The sequence below is a fragment of the Falco peregrinus genome, chromosome 4 (genome assembly GCF_023634155.1).
Source record: "Falco peregrinus isolate bFalPer1 chromosome 4, bFalPer1.pri, whole genome shotgun sequence".
Classification (NCBI taxonomy): Eukaryota; Metazoa; Chordata; class Aves; order Falconiformes; family Falconidae; genus Falco; species Falco peregrinus.
Window position 1 is genome coordinate 64228967 of NC_073724.1, and position 22598 is coordinate 64251564.

Below are 22598 nucleotides of genomic sequence, written 5' to 3' on the forward strand. Positions count from 1 at the left end.
AATTAGCTAAAGCAGATCACCCAGGTCTTTCCAAGTACACCTAGGAGATACGCACTGAATCATGCATGCTGGCTGATGCATGATGCCCACCCCAGCCGTTACCAGCCAGAAGTAATAATTCAATATGAACATCAGCTCTGTGCTTGGTTTTGGTCAAAACAGAGGAAATAAGTATTAGAAATTAGTAATGAGAACAGATAAACAGCGAACACTATGAAGTTATGGTAGAAATCTAGGTTTTGTCTGTACTCTTAACACTGAGCACAGTTCTGGTCCCCACAGCTCAGAAAGGAGATAACAGAAATGGGAGATGTTCAGAGAGGAAGACATAAAGACACCCTGCAAGGAACAACTCTGCAGCACTGAAAAGCAGTAACTGAGTGAGGATGAGGATACAAGCAGCATGGACACAGTGTGTAGACATGAACTGCTTGTCTCTTCCAACACAGGGACTAAGAGGAATTCAAATGAAGCTGAAGGACACTGCCATAGCAATTATTGGGCAATACTAAGGCTGCAATAACCAACTTGCCAAAATCCATCATTCGCTTTGTGCAACTGCAGGGAAAGAAGTAACAGCAATAACAGTGCCCTGACCGAAACATATTAATACTTTCCAAATAATTTTAAAAGCTGTAAACACAGCAAGGCATACTACATGTGCCACAGGCTTTTGTATTTGTCTTGTACATGGATATTTGAGAGCTTGTTTGCACTTGTCTCAAATGCTGAGTGTCAACTGAGGCGATAAAGAGCAATTTCTCTGTATCATATCCACTGATCATTTTTGGAGTTTCAAGGCCAAAGTCCATTTTCTCAGATGACTGTGGCTGGATGAGCAAAAAAGAAAACATGAGCAGCCTGTGTTTCTGTACTGCTAAGTAAAGACGGGCCACGGACTGATGCCAAAGCCAAATGGCAATAACTACCTCAGTCCCACTGCTTAGGTCTATACAGCATGGCATAAACCTGTACCAGATTTTTCTAGGTCAGCCATAACTGGAACAGGCTGAAACAAAGCCAGGGAGTAAGCTACCAATTAATCAATATGGACTACCAGGAATCTTACACTCCGGCTTTTCTTTACCCAACAGTATAGCTAGCTATTCAGATGTAGTATACCCAAATGCCTGCCCTATTTGCAAATCATTGTGTGCCCCTCTTCTAGAAACAACCTAGCAAAAATAATCCTGAAATCACGGGTAAATGACAACAGCAGAGTGTGTGCAGTAATTGCACAGTGCTAAAGAATGGACTGTCAAGCAGTCTTCACGTATATTGCTCACTAAAGCTCCCCAAAATAATTTTCAGGGTTTAAGAAAATGAGTGTGATGAAGTAATGGTACTTTAGACCTGAAACCTTTACAATGTATCATTATCACAGATTACACCCGAGTTCTCAAAACAGCAAAAATAAATAAATAAATAAATATAGCTAATTTTTCTTAAAAAATTACATGTGTGTGTGAAAAAAAAGTCTCCACAGGGTTGAAGGAAATGAATACTTGGCCATAGGCTTTGTTCTGTCAGACATTTCCCAGGAACAAAGGCTTCATAACCTACAACATTTTCATTTTATGAAACAACCAAAATAATAATCAAAAGAAATATTGTATCAGAGAAGCACTTAAATTTGTCATATTGCAGGATGTAGAATATATTCCTCCTGCTGCAATTGTTGATGCAATAAATAAATGGAAAAAAAGAAGTGATGCCACCACTGAAATCCCTGTAACACTGTAAGCAGAAAAAATTCCACTGATGAATTTTCATCTATTTTGTTCACAAAAAACCTTGAAGCTTGACACAGTAGATGTCAGCTTTACAGGAGCATGATTTTGTTTAGTAATTCCATTACTCTCTTAAATTACATATTGTTGTGACCGATAAAGACTTTTTTTACTGCAGAGTTTGGGATGTCCAGCAGTCACAGAACAGTTGGGCTGGAAGGGACCTCTGGAAATCAAGTAGCCATAATCACTGTTCAAAGCAAAGCTAATGTCAAAGTAATATTGAGCTGCTCAGGACCTTGTCCAATTGAGTTCTATGTCCTACAGAGCTTCAGTTCACCACAGATCAATCCTCTGAAAGTCAGGAAATACAAAGAGAAGGCATCACCAATGCCACTGTAAAATTGCTTTGCTGAAGCTGCCAAAACCCACAAAGAGTTTTCCAGGCTCCAGGCAGAATGTCTACGCTATCTTCAGAGCGTGGAAGGTTTCCTTACAGCAAGCTAGCAGCACTGTGAGACCAGCGTGGGCTGACAATATGTCAGTGGAAAGGCTGGGTATATATGATATGAGAAAGAGGTACAAAAGCGTTGGCAAAAGATGGTAACAAATAATTCCACCTAAATCATTCTATGATTCTGGCTTTGGATCCTTTTGCTATAGGGAACTGTCTGCAAGTAAATGGTATATAAGGATGGATTGAGTGTTTGATGATGGGATCAATGAAAGCGGAGCATTTAAGAGCACTATGGAGTTGTAAAATTTGTCTGTGTGGTGTTGCTGTGGAGCAGCCTCAGAATTTGAATGGTCGGTGGTGTGGTTGTAGAGAACTTGCCCAAACACAAGTAGTGCCAAAGCAAAGAGAGTTTGAGGATCTCCTACATGCTTTTTTTTTTTTTTTTTTTTTTCCCTTGGGCAACCTTATGTCTCTGCAGATATCTGATCTTCCTGCACAGCGTCCCAGTAGCGGGTACCTACTCAGAACCTGACTGTAGTAAGGACAGACTTGCAGTTAGGTTCAAGTCCTTCTGCTGGACTTCGTGGATTCATCAATCTATCCTGAGGTCCCCTTAGATTCTGATTTACATAAGGGAATAGAAGATGAAGTTCAGCCCTACGGAAAAGGCAGCTTATTCCTCTCTTCTCTCCTTCCACCTGTTCCCCAGTTTATATGCACAGGGCGAGAGAAGAGGTCATAGATGATGAGTTCTGCAGGCACAGGCTCACTGAAATCCAGCTTACTTGTATATGGGAGCAGAGACAGAGGGATAAAAATGCCCTCATTGGCCTAAAATACGCCTGCTGCCTTTCCCCCAGCTGTTGTTACTTTCCAGGATACCATTCTGAACTACCATTCCCCCTCCCAGTTTCCACTGGAGTTCTTATGGCTCTTTTCTGCAACTCAATCAGCCTCCTCTTTTCCAGTCACTCTTCACAAGAATCATTAAGCACCTCATTTATTTGTTTATTTTTACTATAAATATGGCCAGAAAGGCTGTACCATACTCAAATAATGTTTTATATATAAACGTATTTTAAATGTGTTTTCAATTATTAACAGCTAATCCCTTCAAATCTGAATCCTCAGGAAGACATATTGTAACCAAATACCTATAGTTACTTCTCTGATTTTCAGCCAAGGCAGAGTCCAAATTCACAGTAGTTAGGTATAAGTCAGATTCTGAGCCACTAACGTCTTTGGAAGCAGGTAGGGAAAACCATTTTGGCAACATATTTCTGCACACAAAAATCAATGTGCTTGGTGAACAAAATCCTACGCTTCACTGCATTGAATTCAGCTTCCCCAAATGATAGGCAGCATCTAGTTACAAGTGGAGAAAATGCTGAGAAACTGGGATTAGCCAAAACTACTACAAACAACAACCCGTGACGAAATCTGTGTACTTCAAGAAATGCTATGGGGTCTGCCCACACCCTCATCCCTGGAGACTGTATCTCAGAAGTCTCTTGCTCATATGATCCCAAGTTTTCATCACTTCATCACCTTGCACAGCACAGAGATTTCAGAGCCCCCGTGCTGCGGCGGTGCGGACCTGCAGTATACCCCAGGGTTCTGGTCTCTCTATCATCTGGGGACCTGGCCAGGCACTCCGCAGCGCCCATCTGCTGCACACAGATGGGCTTCCTTGCCAAGGAAACAAAAGCGGGAGGGAGGGGGCTGCCACACATCCTAGTTGTGCCCTGATATGCCCTAGACAGACTGTGACCAGGGCACATACCTCTCCTCAGGTGGTCAGATGTATTCCCAGGTCCCGTACTCTAGAAATAGTCCTAGAAAACCTGTTTTTTAAATTCATAGGCCCTTCTTAACTCTGTGGCAGGGCTGGTGCTCTGCTTTGCTCTAATACACGTTGAGCCTTTAGCAGAGGAGTGGAAATATAGGAGAATGCTTAATTACTTATTTTTAAATGTGCGACAGATATGCAACAATTTGAATGTCTAGACTATAATTTACATAAATGTATTTTAAGCCAAAACATTTTAAAATTATTTATTTCCTGCTTCTATGCTTAAGTGCTTTGCTGGATTGGGGCCAGACTGCAAGATCGAGCTGAAGGTGCATAAATCAAACCTTCAAAGAAATATAATGTTCACAAAGACTGTATTTGGTTGAGCAAATTTAGAAGAATGAAACCAACTATGAAGAGAAACTAGATTGGCTGAAAATTAATAAAGCACAGCTGGAATTATTCAATTCATCCATATTTGTTGCTTAAATGGCTCTAGGGCTGAGTCTTGCTGAAAGAAGATACTTCAAGACTCAGGGGTCAATTGCTTTTGGAGACAAATTGACCTACAGGAATACACTTGTCTAATTTGGTTCTTGCAGTGGGGCAAGTCTACAGAAATATATAACCAAAAAACCAATTTAGATTCCAGTGAGCGGATATCAGAGATCAAGTTTAAGGTTCCCATAAATTTACATCTATACACTAAAAGATTAATAACTTTTAAGCTGAGTTTCTTTGCTAAAAGTAAAGACTTATGGATAAAATCTGAGAAAGAAACAACATACGTGCTTATTCCACATTCTGTTAGATAGATGCCACGCAGGCAGCTCATTGCTGTGGCTAGCCCTGCAGTATTTCATACAGTCTGGTCATACTCAGGGAGTGCAAGTAACTATTGCTGGCTCAGCTCCTAGAAGAAAGCATGCTCAGATCACAATCATTAATTTTGAAACTAATTTTATGTGCCAGTTCAAATATTGCACTTTTAGTTAAATGATCTTACTACTGTTAAGTTATACTCTGAGATCTGTATCCATCCATACAGTTACTAGTTTGCAACGAGGCCTTCTGAATAGTTATCCATTCTAAATAGAATGCTTTTCTCCTAAATGGATTTTATATATTCATACATCAGTATTGTTTCCTATTCAAAATTAGGAATGTACTTTATAAAACAGTACCAAAATGGACCAGTATTAAAATATAAAAACAAACTTTAAAATAGAAAATTATTTTAAGATATACACAAGTCCTGAAGCTGGCATTAGCCTTCCAAGAAATCTAGAAAACTTAAGCCCAGAATTTACTAGGGCACGTAATGAAAATTTCACTCTTAGTCAACACTAACCTTGAAAGAGACAGTATTTTTTATCTTAAAGTTGCAATCTTTTAAATTCAAAGCAAAAATAGTATTTCCAGTTAGGTAATTTACTGGGAGTGAAAATGAAAAAATAGATTCACATATTTCACTGTAAATTGTCAGAAATTTTATCACTGTATCACTGATAAATGTATAGGAGATAGATAATGTTTTATGTAGGAAAACACTTTCAGTAACTCCAGAAGTTTTGATTATTTTTTGTTTCTTTTCACCCTGCCTTTCACTATTACTAGGATCAATGGATGTTTAAAAATAAATGATTTTTCAGCAAATATATAGATCCTGACTGGCATTACCTTCAGAAAATTTACAAGGTAGTTAAAGGCACACCTGATTGTTTGGAGCTGGTTTCAAACACCTTAGCAAGTCAGAAGGAAAGAACATACAACTACATTAATCTTTTTAGTCTTCTTTTCTTAGAGCCACACAAGTTTAGGACATTTTCTACATTTTTCTTCTCAAATCATGGAACTAATAATTTTTCATAAAAGTATATTTAAAAAGTGTTACATGGGAGGTTCACTGTCCTGTGACTTTCAAGCTGCAAAGGCCCAAAAGCGGAAAAAACACAGGATCCAAACACAAGGAAGAGAATAATTTTACTGCAGGACCCCATGTGGGTTTTGGTTGGTTTTTGTTTGTTTGGGTTTTGTTGTGGACTGTTTGGGGTCTTTTACAGTAAGCCATTTTTTATTTCTTAAGTGATTAAGAAACTCTATCTCCTCACAGCCATTAAAAAAAGAGATCCCAGAAAGCGGGGTAAATTTCTGTCTAAAATAAGCAACTTCTCTTTAAAAGAAAGATATTCAAAACCCTAGATAAGTAACTTTGAGACAAGTTCACTCTACTGAAGCAAGTGCTGGATGCATTCAAAGAAGAAAGATTATACTATTCGCACATCGTCACATAGGTTTTATGATGCAGCAAGTTCAGACGCCATGTATCTGTATTATTTATATACTCAAAGGCTTCTGGTAATCTCAGCTCCACAAACGAAGCACCGGTGAGTTTACCTGTATAGTCCTCTGAGTGCCATCAATGGTGACAGACAACAAGGGTGAAGCCAGGTTCCACTCGCTGGTCACATTTAGTTTCATCCCATCAACTTCCACCTGTTGTGACACCAAACAAGGCTGTTACTATGAAGACAGACAGAAAACTGATCTCAAGTTCATTACTGCATACAAAGCAGCAACCATTTTAAAACAGATGGCTCCCAAACAACCTGTCATGTTTACTGCTTCTGCCATAAAAGACAGGGTCCAACAACAGAGTCTTCCAGCTATCTCTGGGGAGAGGTGAAGGACCTGTGAACAGCTGCCTCTGAGTAGCAAGGTTTCAAGTGATTTCCAGCAAGTAACAAACAGCCATCCAACTTTTAAACCTATCTGGACATGCTACATTTACTGCAATTAGACAAGTAATGCATATAAATTCCAGTGACACCTTGCAACCCACACAACAGGGCTTGCATATAATATTCTCTCCAAGGACCAAGGAAGAACTTTTCCTATGCTTCTAATGAAGGGGTTTTGCATTGTTATCTTAATTAATATGAGGCAGTAATTAATTCTTCAGTGTTTTGCCTCAAAGTCCAGAAAAACTTCACAAATTCTGTCATGTTTTCTTCCAATATACGGCTGATCAGAGGAATACAATTTCTGACTTGAATGCCAATGTTTATCCAAGAAAGATTTTTTTCAAAAAAAATCATCCCATGATGTTTATACAAAAATGTTTCTAGGTGAAGAGCAAAAATTCTGAGTTCTTAAGAAAGTATAGATCAGAGTAGCTGTAATGACACTTCTGTCATTCTTCTATTGTATGATACTGTTTAAAAGCACACATCATGCATTCAACACTAAGAGCCTCAGATAAAGAGCTGGATTATGAAAAAAAATTACTATACATGGACTAATATAATTAATGACTGATATTTGTGGCATGTTTTGAACGCTCATGATGCTATCCAGGGTTGGTGAATATGGTGTCAGTTATATATTTTACTATAAACAGAAGAAAAATAATGGTTGGCTGATTTCCTTCCTCTCTCAAAATCTCCAAAATATTTTTGATCAGTAAATTACAGATAATATTGATAATGACACAAATATTGCATACATTCTCAGTGAAGGAAAATTACTGCATTTAAAATAAAAGCTGAACCCAGATTTCACAAAATAAAACTTATAAAGCCTATTCTTTTAGATCTCAGACCCAATCATTATTCCACCTTATCATGAGAACAGGCAACTGTAACTTAAAAGAAACCCGTAACAGAGAAGTGCAGACAAGCAACTGTATAATTTGATAATTTTATTTCAGAATTTTCTTAAGAAAAAAAAAGCTCTGGCTTAAAAAAACTCTGATTTTATAGACTTCAGTTTCAAACACAAAATCTGTCTTAGTGATGCAATCTACTCAATTTCAACAGGCTTTAACTAGAAATAAAGTTACACATAAAGAACATGAAGAAAAACAAGTCATTTATAATATTTCACCAACAGGCCAGATTAGCCGGCATGCTTTAGGTACTTTACACTGCTCCAGTGATGCAAACCAGCCACAAACCTGGCTTGAGTTAGACCAGACCTGCAGGTGGTTTGCATTGCCAGAGCACTGCAAAGCAGCTGGAACATGCTGGTGAACCTAGCTCGCTCTCAGCAAACCTGATTCAGCAAATACAGTCTTTATTGAGAACAGCAGAAACATCTGGAAAAGACTTTCCAAATGGAGAAAAAGCAAATCTGGTGCCATGTCTCAACCCTCTTTGATTACCAACTGAACTTTGATAAGGCAATTATTTAAAATGTTGTCTGTCATTATCACTATAACCAAAGAAAGACTGTCTGCGCTGGAACCTGCATCTGAAAACATTTACCATGTTTCTCCAGGGAACGAGAGCAGACAGTGTGAAAGCATACCAGACTACTGGCCACCAAAAAAACTTCAACCGTACATGTTTGTTGCACTGCAGGATTTACACACAGCCTTGCAGAAAACCTTAGCTGAGACCTATAGTCCTAGGTGAAGGGTGTTCCAGTGGCAACATGCAAGTCAATACCTCCACAACAAACTCAATTTAATCATTAGCTCTTTTGTCACTGTACAGATGAACAAAAGAAAACCAAGTGTGTCACAGCAGTAAATGACCTGTTCAGGTCCCTCACAAGGGTCTATACAAGTCTAGCCATCATTGAGTCCAGATTACGTTGGTATCAAAAAATTTCTGGTGGAAACCACCCTGAAAGAAGAGATGCAAGCAGTCATATGGTAGGTCTAAACAAACCGTGGCACTCTAGGAACACTATGGCTACTTATGTGCAGTAGAAAAACCTGCAGACAATATATTGCCTCTATTATGTTCTCCCCGTTCAAGAAAGAATAAAGGGCCAGGGAAGGGGGGAAGTGTTATTGGAACTAATGTGTACCCCCATAAACTGCAGCAGTCTTCTCACAGAATGGCGCTACAGGCTCTTAACTGCTTTCACCTGGGGCTCACCATAGTGTGTGCAACTGGGGAAGATGATGTGAAGCCAAGAGGATCACAAGGGAGTTGTCCGTCTTTGCTCCAACAGGTAGGATGACAAAGCCAGGAGGTCAAGCCATCAGAGAAAATGAACAGGGACGGAGGGTAACATTTATCATGTAATGAGCATGTTACTTTCACTACAAACGAGAGGAAAGTCGGGGGTAGTGGGGTGGAAAACACCAACAGAAGAACCCAACAACAGATAGGAGTTGAAATTAAACTGATGCTTTACCTAATGGCGCAAATTTTCCTTCTGCAGCTTGGCAGCCAACAGCTGTGCAAGGTTAGATGATGGAGGTAGGGGAATAGATAAGATATTCTAAGAACTTGTCAGAAGTCTGCATTTGCCCTCATTCTTCCTCTAGTAATTGATATGATAACAGAACCTAACAAATGCTGCAACAAAACCAGGGTCTTTTTGCTTTAGTCTTGGGGGGGAAAGGGGGTGCAGAGACAGACACAGGGATGACTAATGAAGAGTTGCATTGATAATTTCCTGTTTTATTTCGTTTCTGTGCTCATAAGACACCATAAACAAATCATCACTCAACAGATACCAAAACTTGAACTGTAGGGGGGATATTCCCATCAAATCATTCATGCAGCGGGTCACACTGTGCTTTACACCACAGCTATCTAGTCTAGCTTTAGCCACAACTACTCAGTTCCAAGCGTATGCACATGTGTGTATGTGTGCATATGCATGTTGTGTGTGGGGGATTACTCTATAGCAGCTATGGTGGTTTGAACCATTGCTACACTACATGAATGTGGATGGTGAATTTTATTTTATTTTAAACAGGATTGTCTGTCCCTGTGTAAGGGCATAAAAGATAAAAGCAGCCACGGTCCTCTTTACCGTTATTTCCAATTCAAAAGCTATTGTAAATGAGGTCTCAGAAAGAAGAATGACAAGTCCAAGACACGATGCTAGAAAAAGGTCAACAGCTTACTCTACTGTCACAACTTTGCAGACTTTAGCTGGCATGCACCTGAACTACACAAGTAGCAGCCCCTTCACCTCTTGTGGACTGAGTTCCTGATGTTCAGCATGATAGGTACCAGCTAACCAATAGTGCACAGAGCTGCAAAGCATAATCTGCATTCAGTTCCTTTAGAGAACATCATTTGGCATTCTATATGCATGTCAGGCAATTAAAGAAGGCAGCACAAGCCTGAGTGCTATAGCCCTGTTAATTTACTAATGCAGAGTCTCACATACATCTGGCACATGTCACTTTTTTTCTCCTGGAAATGAAGGTGGTTTTCCAGGAGACTGGAGGGCAGCCCAAGCATTTGTTTTCTGCCTGATGCTTCAAAACATTATGCCTGAGGTTCCTCATGCCAGCCTCGAGTCTGACTAACTTAAGTCTGCTGACTTAAGCCCACGTTTCTAATTTTGCCTCCCAGCACAGTGTTTAACTGGACTTCAACTTGATGCTTTGGGTTTAACTCCTGGCCTGGGGTCCTGACCCTAACTACTGGGTTAGGCCACCCCTACCCTGATTCCTTACACCCCTTAACTCCACCTCTTGCTACAGCAGAAGTAATGGCATTCTCTACTCAATCACATCAACCAAATGAAAAATCTTTCTCTGCAGATCTGCCTTGCTGAAATCCTTCTCTGATCAAGACAGTTGTACATGAAGATGTTACCTTTCAGGAAAACAGACATTACTGTTCACGGAAGATTTACAAATATTCAGTGTCATAGACTCAATCCCTTCAACTGGCTGTAAATCTAAGGCACATCCACCAGGCAGCAAGGACTCTACAAACTGACACCTTAAAATCATCCTGCAAGGAAGGAACAATGGTAGTAAGCATCACTGTTGTAAACATGAGGTAGTATACATGTTTGAGGACTTTTCTCAAGCCTACACAGAGTAAAGATGTCCTCTTCTCTAGGAAAAGTAACTGTCTCTGGCAGAAGCCTCTTCATCTCCATCACTGCTAAACAACACCACCCATGCCAAAATAGCAAGGAGATTCTTTTCATTTTTATGACTCAGATAAAGGATAGGTACTCCTTCTTGTGCAGAAGAGGGGGCAGGCAGAGGACTCATAGCATGGTGTGGCAATAGAAGGTTCAGCTGCAGGCAGGAGTATTCGGTAACGGTTAAGGCTGCAATTATCTCAGACTAAGCCAAATCGAGCCAAAGTGGCTTTTGGTTTCCAATTTGCACAAAATTCCTGAAATTCTCATTTAATCTACTGTCCAGCTAATAGAAAAGCATGCAGAATGGAAAAGGCAAGTGAAAGCTATCTTTTGCCAAAGCTATCATCCCTTACCTTTTGCAAACCCACATATCCCTAGGAATGTGAGCAAAGTCTTATGGGGCTAATGAGTCTAAGGCTTCCTTTAGAAGCATGATGCACAAAACCCCAGGCATTTTGTAAAACGTTTTGCCAGTCCTCAACATAAAAAACTCTCTCCCAGTCAGCAGGAGAGCTCAAACACTACCTTGCATCTCTCTGCATATTCCCAAAGTTAATAACCACAACACACTTCCTTATCATGGAAACTACCAGCCACCTGGAGGCTGTAAGGACTTCTGGTCCTTTTGCAGAGTTGTCCTGACAATTATTTGATCTTCCTATACAATCTTCTCTAACTCCCTCAACATTGTCTTCAAGTACCTTGAATAAAAAGGAAGTCATTTCTGCCACATTAGGAAATACTATCAAACAGTACTTCGCATGTGGTCATTCATAAATGCAAAGAAACCCATAAAGATTTCCCATGTGGGCAGTTCTTATTAATTAAGCTCCTTCTTGTATGTGCTTTTTCTCCTCTTCTTTGGACTATATTTGCCGGTGACCCAGGGTCCGATTACCCATAAAGTGTTCGACGTTTTTCAGGGTCGTTTCCTGGAAGAGGTGACAAAGCGTACTCTTGTCAAGTTTACAGATGGCACACAAGTGGGCCAAACAGTTCACATGCACTAAGTCAGGTCTGACCTAGACAGGCAGGAGGAAGGTGCTAATGGAAACTTTGTGACATTCAAGACTAATCATTAAGTCCAGCATGTGGGAAGGAAAAGCCCATTGAAATGATACAGGCTGGGACCTGACCAGCTGGGGAGCAGCTCTGGGGAGAAGGACTTGGTGATGTGGGCAGACGTCAGCTGGACATGAATGAGTCATCAGCACACCCTGGCAGCAAAGGCAGCTAACAGTGCCCTGCGCTCTGTTAACTCTGCCAACAGAGGGAAGTGATTTGACCCCTTTACCCAAAACTCAGACCACATCCAAATAACTGTGTCCACAAGAAAGATACTGAATTTGGTTACACCAAATTCCCATTAGCCCATTCCTCTTGCCTGTCTAGGTCCCACTGGGTGGCAGCATTGCCCTTGACTGTACTGAGCAGTTTCCCCAGTTCTACGTCTTCCATAAATTTTATGACTGTGCGCTCCCATTGCCTCCTCCAGGTCACTGATAAGGTTGTTGAACAGGACTGGTCACAATACAGACCCTTGGTGATCTCCAAGTAAAGTACAACCCATTAACCATGACCCACTGAGCCTAACCACTCAGCTGGCTTTTTATCCATCTGGTTGTGCAAGATGGTGCCAAAAGACTTGCTAAAGTCAAGGTAAATGACATTCACTGCTCTCTCCTAGTCCACAAATCCTGTCAATTTATCACGGAAGGCTCTCAGCTGATCAGCCCTCAGTAAATTAATGCTGACTGTTCCCTATTCACCTTCTTTATGTGCCCAGAAACGTGATCCAAGAGAACGCACTTTATGAACTTCCCAGGGATTGGAGAGAGGCTGACACAGGCTGTAGTTCCATGTGGTTTGCTTTTGGTCTTTTCTGAAGACTGGCGCAACATTTGCTTTTCTCCAGTAATGAGGGACCTCCCTCAACCTTCATGACCTTTCAAAGGTATAGAGTGCAGACTTACTACCGCATCAGTCAGCTCTCTCAGTACTCTTGGATGGAGTCTGTCTGGTCCCACAGCTTCCCATGCATTAAACTCTCCCAATTGCTGACTTGATCTGCATCGGCCTCCTCCCTGAACTCTTTCACTAATAACAGAGGCCTAGGAGACCTTGCTGCTGAAGACTGAAGCAAAGATGTCATTAGGTGTCTCAGGTTTATCTGTGCCTGCTGTTATCAAATCACTCGTAATACCTTTGTTGATGCAGCATTTCCCTTTTTCAGCTTTTTATTACTAGGACAGTGGTAGAAGTTGATCTTGTTGCTCCTAACATTCCTTACTACTATAAGCTTTGGCTTTCCTAACACTACCCCTCCATGCCCAGACAATTTTTCTTAATTCCTCTTTTGTATCCTGTCCCTGTTCCCACCTCTCATATGCTGCCTTTTTGCACTGGAGCTCTGCCATTACACCTGTTCTTAACAAGGCTGTTTTCCTGATAAAGGTGCTTAATTTCCTGAGTATTCCTGCACTTAGAGGATGCTGTCCTTAAAGACCTGCCAGAATTTCTGAGCAGTTTTGCTCTTTAGAGCTGTCTCCCATGGAGCTCTCTCTACTTGCTAAATAAACAAAGAATAAGCTCAAGTCCACGAGCCTGAAGTCCAGGGTCTGTACCATGCTAATCATGTTCCTCGCTCCCTTCAGGATCCTCAACGCCAATCATTTATTTCATGGTTGCCACAGCCAAAGCTGTTATTATCATGTCTTCAACCAGTTCTTCCTTGACAGTGAATAGCAGATCCAGCTGTGTCAATACCAATTCACTATCCAGTACCAGTATCAACCAGTTAGTCCAAACACTCTTCAGAATTCTTCTTCCTTGCATCCCACCATGTTGCACTTCCAGAAGATGTCAGGGCCCCTTATGAGGACCACATTCTGTGACACAGATTCCCTCCAGTTGTTGAAAGAAGTCTTGGTCTGCTGCCTCACCTAGATCAGGTGGTCTGTAACGTGCTGTCACCATGCTATTTTTTTTTTTTTTTAATTAAGTCAGTAGCCTTCACCTGCCAAGTGATTTCACAGTCTGGACACTTGACTTTCAGCTTCTCTGTATGCACAGAACGACTTGCTTTCCCAAAACTCATGGCAAATCTAGAAACATAGATGGTCTTTTCCTCACTCTAGTGAAGGATACTTCTGGCCCCCAAGCACAGACATATCTCTGCTCCTTAAGCTCTGCCCAGTCATATTTACACACTACATACATACTTGCTGGTGCTGGTCCTTGTGCTAGCTGTGGTGCATACACACACTAGCATGTATCTGAAAGCACTGATAGGATTCACACCTACATCAGTGACATGCACTAGTCACTTTGCCGCCACCGCCACCCTGGCCTGCATGCAACACTGCCACTAAAACCCTCATTATACACGCACAGGTCATACAGGCTTTTCCAGGGAAATCCACACTGACACCACTTTCAAGATGACTGGGCTCTTCTCTATGAAATTGTGCTTTCTTCTGAGAATGCCACATGACCAAAGTTGGTAGATGTTGGTAAGTCCTTTAGCACACTAAAATGTCTTAAAAGTTTTGCTTATGACTATTAGCAATGGTCTAAAAACTTGCAGAATTAGCTGTCAAAAAAGTGCATGAAAAAGCAAATAAGACAGAGAGACCCTGTGGCCAACAGTGCAGCGTACTGACAAACTCATAAAAATGTCACAAAGAGAAGTTCCTCTAAGCCTGAAATGGTGGCTTTCAAATAAAAACTGAATTCACCAATGCTTATATGACAGCAATTTCTTTGACTCAGATTAACCAGTCGGCTTAGCTTGCATTTTCACCTTGTAGTTATTGACAATATAGTCACATCAGATTAACAGATTGACCTTTTTTCTTCTTTTCTTCAAGTGACCGTAAGGTTAGCTTTTTGGACTTTTGAAGTGGTTGGCCAGATGCTTTCAAAAGGAAGTTAAAGTATGTGAGTCTCAATCTCATTAAAAAGGCCTCTTTTTTTTTTTTTTAAACAAACTTTCCTTTTGTTCATATCAGCACTTTTTTAAAAGACCCCAAGAGAGAGTTCCAGTCTATAGATCACTTGTCCTGAAGAAAGCTCTGTTAACTATTTATAGATCATGTCCTTTTGTACCACACTAGATCAAGCAATTTATTCAGTGCATGACTGCAGGAGAGAAATTCATTTGCTCTAAGTATCATCAAGGCAGCCTTTTACGTGCTACGAACAAGACCAGAAGATCTGAATTGCTGGGCTCTTACTTCAAATGGACATTTTGACATTGTGTGGGGTGCCATCATTCCTTTCAAGTTTTCAAAGTATTAAGCACATTCATAGAATGGGCAGTCCTTAATCACAAGAAGAGCAAATAGCCCATAACCACTAGAATAAAGCAAACACGTGCACACATTCAAATTATCTCTCTTTCCTTTAAAGCAGCTCTTACAGATGCAAATTACCATTAGCTGCTTTGGTATATCTCACTTTAGAAATGGGAGCATGCCAGCCTATCGACCAAGGAAAGGAGCATACAAGCTGAGGAGCCAACACCTGTTAACAAGAGAATCAAAACAAAACAAGAGAAGTGATGGCCTCTATCACCTCTAATCAGCAAGGGCTGTCTCTGAGCATCCGTCAGGGAAGTGATCATCTCTGGAAAACCATAGACAGGCTGTACCCAACAAAAACACTCCACTGTGGCAAATGCTTTAGTTTACTACTACAGTTTTCTTTGTGTCCTTGTTACTAAGATGACATTTCCTATTTGTAACCTGAGCCCACTAAAGTTAAAAATTAAAAATACAGCAAAAAAAATAAATCAGCTATTAAAAATCATCAACATTTCCTGGCAACAGCTTCAGACACAAAAAGCACAGCTAGTCTGAGGAATACAGGTTTCTACTGTTATAGGATCAGTGTGGAAAAGAAGAAAGAACATGCCTTGCTTCCCTTTTCCAGTTGCTCTACTGAGACAAACACCCTAGCTCTGCCTAGCTAAATACATTCCAGCCTGGCTGGTATTGCTTCTAGATGGCTGGAAAACAGTGCAGGTGGTTCAAACAGGATTGCTAATACCACATGCAGACAAGGCACTTGCAAAATTGCATTACACTCCAACTTTCCTTGGCCAGTAGGATAATGTGTTGGGGATAGTCTTATTTTCTGTCTTGAAAAGGGGTCTAGCATACTGACCCATGACAGATTCTGGGTCATTGAGAGCATTATGCTGGGAGTTAAAAATACATTAGGAAAATAAAGAGTGATAAGGTAGACACTGCTGGTTTAGCAGCTTTTCAGTCATGATTCATACCTGAATACTGAAATCACTAAGCAAGCCTGATTTCTAAATGACTTTCAGCTGCAGTTTCCATTCTTTCACTTCAGAGGCACACAGGGATCCCAAGCCCTATCCCAACTTGGCAGTATAAATTCTCAAAGAGTAGAATGACATTATAATACCAAAGTGCCACTGCAAAACATGACAAACTCGTATTACCATTTTAGATACAGAACATTTGGAATATATTTATTTATTTATGAAAGCATTCATCTAATGCATATATTCATTTAGTGAAAGTTATGGGATAAGGATACACAAGCTAAGAACAGGTTACTTTTTAAAATAGAGACCCCGTTATCACCAGAAGCTGGATCTCAAGCTTAGAGTCAAGAATTAATGAATTCCTGCCTTGGCTGCCAATGTGCTGCTGACAAGTCAATCAAAACACTCAAGTCTCTAATTTTTGTTTTATTAATTGGGAGAGAGGGGTGGGAATTTATGTTGGCTATCAAGGAACTCCCAGTACCACTACCTAGATATCTATTTGGAAAAATATCATCAAAAATATAAGTTAGGAAGATTATCTTTAAAAAAAAAAAACAAACAGGAAGAACAACATATGCACACATATCCCTAACATGAACACAAAAATAATTAGTTCCTACTGGTCTCCTTTCTATCTCCTTTCTAAACTGAGAATTATGCCTTAGGTAGACATCCATGTCCAGTCTAAACAAAGCATACCACAGCAATCTGAAATCATGAGGACCATATTCATAAACTGAAAAGTATTTTATTTCATACACCATTTACAACTTGATACAGAGATCCAACAGAATCAGCAGGCTCCAAAATAACTAATGAGAAAGAAAAGCATCACTTTGTTACATTTGGAAGTTGTACTCTACCTCTGCCTAGCTAATGGTGGGTAGATGTTTGCACCGGACAGAGTTTGCAATTGATTTCAATTACTTTTTCCATTGCACTACTACGGCAGCAAGGCTATCTTCTCTTCAAATTAGTAAACAGCTAGAATAAGCAACAGCTAAAAGAAAAAAAAGAAAAAAGTGTCTTTGATTTGACATTGTGTAGTGACAAGAAGAAAGTACAGTGGGCAACTGGGTATGGATTTCATCCAGCAGTTCCAACCTGCTGCTCTCAGCTGTCACAACAGGATATAGGTCAGCACAAGTCCTTCAGAGATCTCCAGCCCAAGGTTATTCACCACTTACACTAAAAGCTTTACATGCAAAATATGTGATGTTGTGATCTTCCCCAAACTGCCCCGGATGCTTCAGGACAGTAAGTGTATCACGGAATCAAACCTGATTCTTTTTAAAGCCAAATCTATTTTGATATAATCTGCGATCCAATATAAGTCTTTCAATCAAATAGCTAAAGGGAACACTTCTGCATGCTTTATCAATCCACTGGATTAAGGAAAATACTAAAAGGGCAGCTAGATCAGCTATATCCCAAGTACAAGAAAAATTGTGGTTGTAGGAGATCTTTTCTTTCTTACAACCAGAAGATAAAAAAGCTACTTTCATTTCTGAAATAAAAATAAGCATTAAGGAAGAGGAGACTAGATGCAATAAAAAATACCTGAAAACCCATTCCCATTGTTTGATTAGTTTCCAATTTAAATGACTTCAAAATCAAAGCAAGTGTTTTCACTGATGACTTTCCAGAAGCTGCTCAGAAATAACAGCATCATCAGATGCTTACCCAATCCCTTCTGTCATTCCCTGCTCCCCCAACCACACACTTGAATCGTCTCCCTTGGGCATGTTTGACCAGCACCAAAACAACAATACTCATTTTTTTACCAAAACACACCAGCCACCTTACAGGGGAAAAGAAAGAACTGTAAGGAATTACCAGGAGTAATAGTAGGCATATTCCCTCTTTAGAAACCCCTCCAATAGCTTTTAAAATAAGCCCAGGAAAGGGAGTAAGAATGTCACCACTCCAGAGATGTCAATGGCAAACGGAAAAGGGAAGAACACTGGCCAGTGCACAAGGGATAAGGATGCAAAGCCGACACAGCAGGGAAAAGATATTGTGAACTTATACAAAGGAGGAAATGCTGAAAAGTTTTGAAGTGTTTCCATAAGCAGAACAAATCAAGTCATGTAGCAATGTCAGAAAGATGTTTACATCCAACGCTATTTACCTTAGCAGTTAATGGGACTGCATTGTTTATGTTAATAAACTGATTACCGTGAATTCACTCAAAAAGCATAAAAGTACTGCTTGTGAATAGACACTTCTTTGAATTCAGTATTTCCTCATGGTTCCAGCTACTTACATTTAAATAGGTGACAGTGGCTTGCTACTGACTTTTACCAGGATAAACACAAATTCACCGTGCTAATAGAACCAGTTAAATAAGAAACAATATTCCCTTCAAAAACACCATATAAATTAAATTTGAGTTCTTTTTTATGTTTTGGGTTGAACAATCTTAATTACATTTTTAACACATAAAAGTTGATATGGAAACTGTTCCACAAGTCGTTTGGAACATTCAGTTTTCCTATCTACGTAAGTGTAGGGGAAAAAGTGAAGTGCACACCCTGAAATAATTTGGCATTACAGACAGATTACCTACATCCTTTAGCATTAAACAAAGAGAATTTCCTCAACAGAGAAACCTCATGATATGATAACAATAGTGTAACTACAAAATTGTAGTCAGCACCTGCTAAACAATCTCTTTATTTTAATCACTTATAAATATTCAGACTTCTGGAAAATCGAAAATATGCATGTTTGTAACAGTTGTCAGCAAGAACAGATTAAGTTTTACACTGTCCTAAGTAAAACATGCAACGACCACATATGGAGCTGCATATTTACAACACTGAAATTCTGGATATATGGATTAGATATCAGATACTAGATTAGAAGAGAACACACAGAGAATACTACGCTGTCATGAGATCTGCCTCTCAGGCAGCAATGGATGGGGCATCCAGACACTGCAGTTTCTATTGCCTTTGCCAGTTTACATACTGCTGGGAATGCATAGACTTCTTTTTGAAGTTTTTTCACAAAAGGCTTACCTTTTATAGAATTGTACTGTGATGCTATCTCTAAACACATTTGGGGATCTTTCAGAAATTCCATTAATACTTCTTAACCTAATTTTTCTATCACTTTTTTCTAAAAACTTAGAAGACAAGACAGAATCTTTCAGTCTAACAGTCATCATTTCATATTCTCCAATGTAGTCACAAAACATCAGTGAAACTACAAAGATGAGAAAATGCAGGAAGATTACCTGTGGATCATAATGCTTCTGTATTCAAAGCCCTAGCAGTTCCCAAGATAGTAACATTTTCCTACCTTTCCCTAACACTTTTAAAAAAGGGCCCAATTCCTGAGCCCAGTAAATGCAGAAAACATCTGTCCTGGTTTTGGCTGGGATAGAGTTAATTTTCTTCCTAGTAGCTGGTACAGCCCTGTGTTTTGGATTTAATGTAAGAATAAGGCTGACAACACACTGCTGTTTTAGTTGCTGCTAAGTCGTGCTTACCCTAAGTCAAGGACTTCTACATTTTCCCATGCCCTGCCAGTGAGGAGGTGCACAAGGAGCTGGGAGGGAGCAGACCAGGACAGCTGGCCCAAGCTAGCCAAAGGGATATTCTGTACTGCAGAACATCATGCTCAGTGTATAAACCGGGGGGAGTTGGCCAGGAGGGGCCATCAGTCAGCAGGTGGTGAGCAATTGTACTGTGCATCACTTGTTTTTCTCGGGTTTTATTCCTCTCTCTGTTATCTCCCTTTTCATTACTATTATTATTGTTGTTGCTGTTGTTATTATTATTTTACTTTATTTCAGTTGTTAAACTGTTCTTATCTCAACTCATGGGTTTTACCTTTTCCCAATTCTTCTCTCCATCCCACTGAGGTGGATGGGGGGGGGGGGGGGGTAAACGAGTGAGCAGCTCTGTGATACTTATTTGCTGGCTGGGATTAAACTACAACATCCTACATAGCGGACAGGGACCCTCATACACTCATATCAGGATTCCACTATCCCAGTCATTTAAAATGGTCACCACATCAGAACACAGAGATGCTCCAGGCAGGGATCAAAGAAGAGGAAAATCTCCATAAGAGAATTTCCTTGTTCTCTTAAGAGACAGGAGAAGAGCTCAATGCAAGGAATGCAATGCCTCTGAACTAATTCTGCTCCCATTTTCACGAGGCCATCCCTGCCCTTAAAGCAATAAGCCAGTTCAAATCTTTCCACTAATTACTACCGTTACATGCATACAGTGTAGAAACAGTTAGAATTTATCTCCGGTGACATGATATGGAGGAGCAATCAGCTGATCTTCCTAATTTCTTTTAAGAAGTGTGAAATTCACTCTCACCAAGAAGCAAGATTGAATTTTGACATTGTAACAGCAAGTCGTAGTTGGAAGCATCAGAGACACTGGAAGGTACAAGACAAAAGATCACATTTTGCTCTGTACAAGCTTTAATTCAAAAAATAAGAGAAAATATAACCGCACAAGGCATTCTTTGGAGAACAAGGACTTTCAGCAGGCTGCACCTAAAATTCAAAGAATCAGTGTCACTCGTGGGAAATTTAGGAGAATGACAATGAAACAAAGCAAAGCCAAAACAAAAATGTTAAGACTTTCCTGATATTTTAAAAACGCTTAAAAGAGAGGTTCTATGCAAGTATATAAACTGGAAATGTAATACAGTACTAGCGCCAAAGCAGGCAAAGTGAAAAATGAAGAAGTACACAGAAACCGCTTAAAAGGTGAACATTTTCCAAAAAATTCCAAAAGCAAGTCAGACACATTGGGGGGGGGGGGGGAACCAGTACAGTTAAAAGAAGACTAAAAATGAATTTGGGATACAATAACAAGCCCAAACAGCTAATGTAACCCCAGGTCAAATAGGCAAGGGACATAAGGGACATGGTATCAGGGCAGGGAAATCAGTCCCTGTCTGTATAGGGTCCCTACCTAGAAAACAGCATTAATAAAGCTAACTTTGCACATTAGAAGTCAAACATAATACAAGTGGTAGGGAGAGGACTACAAAGAGCCTGGTACAATCATGTATCCATCATTCAAGGCTTCATTATTCAAAAGGTGGTGACAAATCGAGCAACGAGGACTGAAGGAGGGCTTGAAGATGCTCTTTTGAAGGACAGCAAGAAGTTGAACGGGTCAGTGTTCCAACTGTTGGTGACAGACCTACATAACACCACACCACACCACTTGCTTCCCTCTTGACACCACCATGTCCAATGCTTTGACTTACAGATAGACTTTGGCAAACCGAGGACAGGCAGGAATAACAATAACAATAAAATCTTCTACAGGTCTAATCATCATAGCTCTTGACTGGTGTGAGTAATAGGATAGAATTAAGGAGGAAAAATTAGGATGAGTCAGGAAGAATCTTTTAAGCCCAATGAACAAGAAACTTCCCTTGGGAACTAATGCCACCTCCATCCCACTGGTCAGGGCTTCCCCTACTAGCTGTGGGATAAAGACAAGGAAAAGGTAGGACTGTCCCTTCAGATTTTCTTCTGCTGTCTTTCCCAAGCACAAGGATACAGATATTTTGCAGTACTACTGCACTGTGAGGGACTGAGACAATCCCAAGATCTGAGAGCCAGGGTTTGGGGCTCCTTTACCCTCTGCATGAGGTGGGATACAGCAAAGGACAGCCAAGAAACACTGCAATGCCCCAGGGTCCCGATTTTTCCCAAAATACTCCTTGTAACAGAGCTGTGCATCAGCCTTATGCATGATTTTGGAAGACAGGCTTTCCTTAATCCTAAGACATTAACAACAGCATTTAGCATGCTGAAAAACAGATATAATTTTGCCCTATCAAGAATTTCAGTTTATCCTGTATTTTCGGCTCTCTCAGAGTAAGCTGCAGAACTTCCCATTGCATGTTATCAGCTGTACCAAGTAATGAGCTCTGTCTGTAAACACGCCTTTAAGCAAGCTAGTTAACCTAGTGTTGTATGTACAAAGGGTCAGCAGATGTGAATGGAAGATTTGGCTGGCTTCAAATATTTAAATAGAATTGTTATTGGGAGCTAAACAATGTCAAATGATGCTAGCATGGTATTCTAACCTCCAAAAGAATCCAATAAGCTTTTGTGAATGCAATTGATGGAACAGCACATGATACTACAAGAGCTATTAGGAAGCTACTTCTTGGAAATGAATAATAGTACAAATCACAGACAAGCCCTAGTTTCATACGGCCATTAAATATACGTCATTTTCAACTTGCCACTACTTACACCTCCCGTAACAATTATTCTCAATTTCTTTTCATCTGTCCCATAAAAAATGATTGCTTCTGCTTTACTTAATCCTCCACTTACATCAACCCTATTGTTCGTTTCCTTCCCTTTCATCTTCTCCACATTAATTCCCCACATCGCTTTTGATCTAGCTTTCTGTTTCCTTTTTCCCCCTACAGATTCTTCCTGATGAAGAATTTACAGCCATAATG

The 22598-nt window shown here is 40.1% G+C and overlaps 1 protein-coding gene across 1 annotated transcript in view; it reads right to left on the reverse strand.

Annotated features, from left to right (window-relative positions):
* The window catches only part of PCCA (propionyl-CoA carboxylase subunit alpha), a 292537-nt gene that overhangs the window by 66839 nt on the left and 203100 nt on the right, over nt 1–22598 (reverse strand). Inside the window, exon 20 of the mRNA XM_055802742.1 lies at nt 6377–6475. Coding sequence (XP_055658717.1) covers nt 6377–6475 — 99 coding nt within the window. The remainder of the gene's footprint in view (nt 1–6376; nt 6476–22598) is intronic.